This window comes from Leptodactylus fuscus, chromosome 7, assembly GCF_031893055.1.
Source record: "Leptodactylus fuscus isolate aLepFus1 chromosome 7, aLepFus1.hap2, whole genome shotgun sequence".
In the NCBI taxonomy this organism is placed as follows: domain Eukaryota; kingdom Metazoa; phylum Chordata; class Amphibia; order Anura; family Leptodactylidae; genus Leptodactylus; species Leptodactylus fuscus.
The window spans coordinates 116,598,898-116,606,993 of NC_134271.1; the positions used below are offsets into that span (position 1 = coordinate 116,598,898).

General features: G+C 34.9%; 1 protein-coding gene across 2 annotated transcripts in view; it reads right to left on the reverse strand.

Annotated features, from left to right (window-relative positions):
• PAX9 (paired box 9) overlaps nucleotides 1-5,972 on the reverse strand; it is a 32,432-nt gene extending 26,460 nt beyond the window's left edge. Inside the window, exons 1-3 of one of the 2 annotated variants that reach the window (XM_075282908.1) lie at nucleotides 5,964-5,972; nucleotides 5,087-5,713; nucleotides 231-367 (exon numbers count right to left, since the gene is read on the reverse strand). In XM_075282908.1, the coding sequence (XP_075139009.1) occupies nucleotides 231-367; nucleotides 5,087-5,713; nucleotides 5,964-5,967 (768 nt within the window). In that variant the 5' untranslated portion in view covers nucleotides 5,968-5,972. Of the gene's footprint in view, nucleotides 1-230; nucleotides 368-5,086; nucleotides 5,730-5,963 lie in introns of those variants that run through there. The other variant, XM_075282907.1, reaches the window with a different exon arrangement.
• Between the last annotated feature and the right edge of the window lie 2,124 nt (nucleotides 5,973-8,096).

Here is an 8,096-nt window from a genome sequence, read left to right on the forward strand (position 1 = left end):
GTAAAGTTTAATAATACAACGTGAAATAATTATTGTTAATAATTCTAATTATAATAACAATTTAATCATAAATCTAGGATGATATAAAGATCAGGCATCGCTTGTGTAGCTAAAACTGCCACTGTTTTATCTAGGTCCGACTAGCTTTTGTACTATTAACATACTGGCAAATATGCAGTCACATCACCCAGTTGTAGTAACATTATCTACTATATCATGTATGCACTTACTTGACTATACTTGACCTCCTGGTCTAAGGAGCCTTTCTCCAGTCCATTGATCATGTGCTGTGTAGACTGGAAACCATTTCTGCTCAGGCTGCTCCATTCCTCTACTTTAGGACTATGGTAGGGTGAAGTGTCACTGACTGTGGGCATATAGGAGCATCAGTCAGTAACACAGCTCTAACATGGCAGACCTTATATAATCATATTACATGCACAACCATGGATCACGTAGTTTGACATCAACTTACATAGCGTCAAAGACAAAGCTCAGCTCTGTACAATGATCCTATACTTATGGTGTAGTAAAAAAAAATGTATCTATTCTCCAGGACATGCATGTCTTATGAAAGCATTAATACAGGAAGATTACATACACATAGATACATTTACCTTTATAAAAAAAAATAAAATAAACATTCCATAAATAAATTATTAAAACATAAAGCCCTATATATCTATCTAACCTTAATATCTGTCCCATAATCATATATGGATCTATCGTTAGAAATGTGAATATATATATATATATATATATATATATATATATATATATATATATATATATATATATCTGCTGGGGTCAATCCTTTTGCATTCTTGCTTGGGTCTAGAAAAAATCTAACTCATAAAGTCTTTCTTTCTATAATATATTTTGAATACATACATCTATCCTCAGTATTCATCTATTTTATATTTATTACATCTTTCTCTCTTTTTTCCTATTTTTTCTATTTTTAATATCTATTTTTCTGTCTATCCATCTAATATTTATCTATCTATCCTCAATATTCATCTATTTTATATTTATCACATTTTTCTCTGTTTTTCCATTTTTTTCTATTTTTAATATCTATATTTCTATCTATCCATCCAATATCTATATTTCTATCTATCTATCTATCTATCTATCTATCTATCTATCTATCTAGCCATCCAATATCTATGTATCTATCTATCTATCTATCTATCTATCTATCTATCTATCTATCTATCTAGCCATCCAATATCTATGTATCTATCTATCTATCTATCTATCTATCTATCTATCTATATCTATCCTCAATATTCATCTATTTTATATTTATCTCATTTTTCTCTCTGGTTTTCTATTAATCTATTTTAATATCTATTTTTCTATTTATGTATGGTTATTATGAGTAAATGTGCTTGCCTCTATCTGTCAGTGTATAACCCTGCCTCATTCCCTGTCACTTCTCTCCCCACATATAATTACAGGCCCTGGACTCAGGTTAGTATAATCTTGTGGTGAGTGAGCACTTCCACTCAGTGTATATCTTGGCTTTCTGTATCCTGCAGTCTGCTCTCCCCAATGTGTGAAATTCATAGATGCAAATAAAATGGAAGTTCCTATGTTTTCAGTGTAAATGGAAATGTGGCTATCTTGTGGATTTGAGGCTGAATCCAGAGCATTGCAATAGAGTCCCATGTCATGGGGGGAGAAGGCAATAATTAGCCGCAGTCATTAATCACAGGGCTCATTAATCACTGCCTCATGTGACAGCTGGGACTTCTAGTCCTCCATGTATTCATTCCCATCTAGTAAGAAAATGGGACTACAAGAAAAATAGTCTGCAGCCTCTAGAATTTGGGGAAATAAAGTGCGGCCTGTGTTTGAAGAAGGGATTAAATATGGAAAATACTTAGCATTCCAGAATTTGTCTGAAATGTTTATTTTACAGTGAGGGGGGGAAAAACTTTCCAGAGTCATTCTCACAATGCAGGCAAAGCTGAAAGATCTGTCATTCCGGATTGTACAGGAGGAAGGCTCTGGAAAAGTCGTGTGGAAAAGTAGGGTGACAACAATGGAGACCTAAAGTGGCTGGTAGGGTCAAGGAGCCTTAGTGTGCACCTTGTAATAGAGCTGGGATAACAACATGTATAATACTACTACTACTACTACTACTACTAATAATAATAATAATTATTATTATTATTATTATTATTATTATTATTATTGTCTAATTATATTATTATTATATTAGACATGTATTATAATACATAATTCTAATAATAATGATAATAATAATAATAATGGTTAATTATTAATAAATATAATAGAACAAATTGGTAGGAATTACTCTATTTTATAATGTACTACAGTATATAGTGTAGGAATACAGCCTAAGATTTAAAATCTTGTTAGTTTTAGTCCATCAGTCCTAGGTTATCATTGTAAAGGATGTGATAATATACAATATTAATATTATTTCTCTATTGATACCCTCCTAATTATTTATTATATTTTAGTTGTTATTTTTATATCTTATGGTAAATAAAATAAAATCTAAAATAATCCATGTATCAATAAACATAATATGCATTGTATAGAACATGAAAATAGAATAAAATATTATTTTCTATAGAATAGAATATGAAAGATGTTTAAGAAATTATATTGTGTTATAATGTCCCAATTATATTTCAGGATACTGTATTTATTATATATGGTTATATATTTATAGTGTAATATGTATCAGATCTTTTATCATTTTGCGCCCACGTTCACACCATGCATTACCTACATTTGTATTTAGCTTGTGTCTGCTTTTTGCATGCAACCTTGTATATCTAGACTATCCAGATGTCTGTACAATCCAAGTATAAAGCCTAAATGAAAAATCCTCTCCCCAGGACCCTTCTCCCCTGTAGTCGCTTGGCCTAATAACAACCAGTTGACACTTTCCCCACTGGAAAGAGCTGTCCCCATGTCAGAAACAATGCTTTGTCCAATAAATTAGCAATTTGCTCACAAAGAACAGGCTAATGGCCTGAGCAATGCAGAGCAGACCCCTGTACACACTTCAGGAATCTTTTCCCCAAAAATCTGAGACATAGAGGAACAACTCCAGACAGTTCCCTTGGAGGCCTGACTGCCAATGTGGTGTTAATAAGAGAGGAAACCATTAGGGGGATCTACAAACATTCCCAATTTGTAATCTAATTCTCCAATGTTAGGCCAATTCAGGAAATGGTAATCTGTGTATATTTCTAGAGCAGTCTCTGGCTCTTTATAGGGAAGTGGATAAAGCACTTTGTCTCATTAAGTCATTGATAGGCACTGACTGTCTTAGACTGAGAAAGCTGGATCTTTACAGGGTTACTGGGGTATCAGTATGGGAGATAGAGCCTAAGAGACCAAGGTCTGCAGGGAAATAAGCAGAAAATGAGTCTCTAGGTGAAGGGTCCTGTTCACATTATGCCCAGAGCTTGTACTCTGGGCCTCAGAATGAAACCAATTATCTGACATTTGAACTTCCTGTCTGGGTAAATTTAGTCTGATTGCACAAACGAGAGAAGTGAAACTTTTCCCTAATTTCCAGCAGGCTCAGAGCTGATGACACAGGCCCCAGTAAAAGTGAAAAGCTGCCCCTGCACTTCTTCACCCTTCAGCTCTATTAGACCTGATCTTCCTTATATACAGTTTTCTCAGCATGTCTACAAGTATTAGGTGGAGAAGCTACACAGGAGCTGGGGCTGCTAAAGCCAGGGGGTCCTCACACTGGTCATATACTACCCAAGGAAGCTTCTTATTATGTGCTTTATAGAAGCGGTGACGGGAACTAATTGGTTAATACCTGGAGATATACATGACACAAGTGTGTATGGGAACTGGTGTCTAAATATTAAGAATACATGTATATGTGGTAGGTAGATAGATAGATAGATAGATAGATAGATAGATAGATAGATAGATAGATAGATAGATGATAGATAGATAGAGTAGATAGAAATATTATATAGAGATAGATAAATATTATATAGAGATAGATAGAGATATTATATAGCGATAGATAGCTATTATGTATAGATGATAGATAAATAGATATTATATAGAGATAGATTGATTGATTTTATATAGACATAGATAGACAGAATAACTAAATATTCTTACTCTTATTATATTTCTGATATCCATAATATTTTATATCTTTGACATCATAGAGATACTAGATACATAATAAAATATAGATGCATGGCTGAAGAAATGAAAAATATGTTATGTTATATTATCGATATAACAAATAGTAATTATAGACGGATAATAGAAAGAGATGGTACATAGAAAATAATTACAGATGGAGGAACAGATGGAAATGATAGATAGATAGATAGATAGATAGATAGATAGATAGATAGATAGATAGATAGATATGTATTATGTGTATTTCTAATATCATTAACATTTTATGTATCTACTTTAATTTTATCTGAATGCGTCTTTAATTTCCATGTTTAGATTTTTATCTTTTAGTAATATTGTTATTATATCTAGTAACTATTATAATGTTATGGGTAAGATTATGGAGCGAAGTGTGGATGATTCTAGTAACAAATACATTACGTGAAATTGAGAATATTTCATCTGGAAAACTGACTGTGAAGGTTAAGACATTCTACAGAGAAATAGTCTTGTTATATTTAATACGTCTTCCAGAATCTACCTATCTATCTAATATATATATATATATATATATATATATATATATATATATATATATATATCACTCTATCAATGAAATATTTATATGTGTATCCATCTAATTTATATTTATTCATGTATCTATCTAATATATATTTTAGATGTATCTTTCTAAGCCCTCGATGCTTCTACCTCTGATCTACCTACATGTCGTGTCTTTCCACCTTATCTAAGTTATATATCTTACATTCATCTACATACATCGTCTTGTCCTTGTATCTATCGTACAGTATATGTATCATAACTATCTATCTATTTATCAATCATCTATTATTATTATTAATAATAATAATAATAATAATAATAATAATAATAATAATAATAATAACAACATATAAAAGAGCTCTAGGTCGCTTACCTTGATCTGTGATAGACCTAATCCCCAGTATGTCGGTGACAGAATGTGATGAGGGCCATGTCCTGGGCATGGCCATGGTGCTGGGTATAGAGGGCATGCCAGGCGGTGTGGGCACTTTGCCTCCTGCAGCCATGGGGTTGGTATAGGAATAAATGTGGTTGTATTGTAGGGCTGAGGCGGCTGTAGGATGGTGATGCTGTTTATGGGAGTCATAGTGACTTTGCTGGGACAGATTTCCAATCTTATTTCTGAGGATCCTGCTGATAGAGCTGACTGAGGGCACATTGTACTTGTCACACACCCCATCAGCCAGCAGCCTGTCCCGGATTTCCCAGGCAAAGATCCCAGGGTCCCTCTGTTTATAGGTCCTGATATGTTTCACCACAGTCGGGGTCGTCACCCGAGGTTTGCTGCCACCAATGGCTCCTGGAAGGATGGATCCAGTCTCATTGTATCGAGCCAGTATCTTGCTGACACATCCATGGGAAACCCTAAGCTGTCTACTGATGTCACAAGGCCTGATTCCCAGCTGAGCCAGCTCCACAATCCTCAACCTGATGGCGTTAGGTAAGGGTCTTCCATTCACAAACACTCCTCCTAGCTGGTTGACTTCTCCAAAGGCAGGTTCTGTGGACAGAGGCATGCCAAGCTAGTTAGTTCTGGGTAGGTGACAGTCAGCAAAGCATTTACTCACCTGACTGGCAGTGAATGGGTTACTGCCATTGACAACTATTTATTGCAATGCAACATTAAGTGCAAGAAGCCTCCAGTAGAGAACACTGACTGCAAATGATCCTGAACTGGCTGCTAGGACAGGAACAGGGCATGCATAGAGGAAGCCTTGACAGCTCTGTGCATTGGGATCACAGCCACTTACCCATGACTGAGGTCGGGGTTCCCCCTTGTATCCAGCTGGAGGACCTGACAGGAGAAGGCCAGATAGATCCAGGCTGCACAGCTCTGCTCGGTGGCAGGAATGGAGAATTAAAGGTGAATAAGAAGACCCTTCCTTTTCTTGGTGCAACAGTGTAAGTTCTGTATTTCCCTCTAATAACAACGTGGGCTGGGCAGGGCAGGGCTGCAGTGTCACTATGGCTGGGCACTCCTATATGGGCTGGCTGGGAAGAATGGCCCCCTGCTATTGGAGCTGTGCAGTGACAGGCAGCAGACTGGTGGCAGCCTCCATACTCTCTGCTCAGTCCTCTCAAGCCTGATCTGCACCTGGATTACTGGATACAGGATATTTACCCTCTGACATGCGGTAAGTCCCAGGCACACTGCAGGACACAGGCTCAGGGCTATGGTTAACTAGCTCCATGCCAGGCTATGCTAAGACTGACAATACATAGATAGATGCAGAAAATCTATTAGTAACAATGATAGAAGCCTAGAATTTATTAATAACAACAAGAAGAAGACAGAAGTATCACAAAGCATTGGCAGGAATAGTCCTGACTTCATTATTAGTTTTATATTTAGTAAGGTTAGTATTTGTTGAACTGCTGTACCAGCTGATTTCTATCTAGTATTTATTTCTCATATAATTATTATTGAAAATAATAATAATAATAACAGCAGCAGCAATAACAATATTATAATAACAATATAATAATAATAATAATAATAATAATAATTAATAATAATTCTACAACTAATAATAATAATAATAATACCCAAAACTACAATAACACTATTACTACTACTACTACTACTACTACTACTACTACTACTACTAGCAATACTACTACTACTAATAATAATAATAATAATAACAGCAATAATTCTACTACTAATAATAATAGCAGTAAAAACAATGACATTATTATTACTACTACTACTACTACTACTACTTATAATAATAATAACATCCACAATTCTACTATTAATAATAATAGCAAAAACACTACTAATAATAATAACAGCAATAAGAATCATTACACTATTACTACAACGAGTAATCCCAATAATAATTATAATAATAGCAATAACAACAATTCTATTATTAAGAATAGAAATAAACAATAACATTATTACTACTAGTAATACTTCATATAATAATAACAACACTTCTACTACTACTAATAATAACAATAGCAATAACAGCAATAATTCTACTAATGCTACTAGTAATACAAATAACAACAATAATAGCAACACTATTATTACTATTAATAACAATTAAAACACTATTACTACTAATAATACCAATAACAACAATAATAAGGATAACACTACTTCTACTAATTCTAATACCATTATCTACAATAACTACTACTATTACTACTATTAATAATAACAACTTTTACTACTTCTACTAAACTGTTATTACCACTACTATTCATACCAATAACAACAACTTATTTACTATTATTATTATTGTCACTACTTCCCACATAATAACACAAGGTCTCTCCTGCTATATCACATCTATAGTCAGTCTTGCCGCCATTCAGTATGGTCACAGGGAGTCTGTAGTCCATGGCTTCACCCCCCTATATACAATGGCTGGCGCTGACCCCTCTGTCTCATTGCTTTCAGGACAGTTATTATATGTTACATAAGACACTTGGTGAAGTATCATCTGATTCCTCCCCACATGTCCCCTGGTGACACACACATATTGTACATATACAGATGTCCTTCTGTCTGTCTGTGGGGTGACCACTAGTTTTGGTGGCAGCCATACTCCCTGTGTACCTGGAATATTCCTATTAATAAGAGTTCAGGATGGAGATTCATTTGTAGGCAGTATGTATATGTCATATACATGCAGCCACAATACTGTATATATTCTCCTATCCCCCCACTCAGTGTGTGTTCCTGTCGGGTGGAGCTGAGTGACATCTCGGGGGTCTCTTGTGATTTGGGGTAATGTGGGCTGGGACAGTAGAGGTCACCTCCATAGTGGCCTATGTACGTGTTTGGGGCCATATCCAAATATCCCTTGTCCTGTGCAGCCTGGCACTAAGATTAATGTCAGGACCAGGTTACCTAGTGATTAGCATACGCC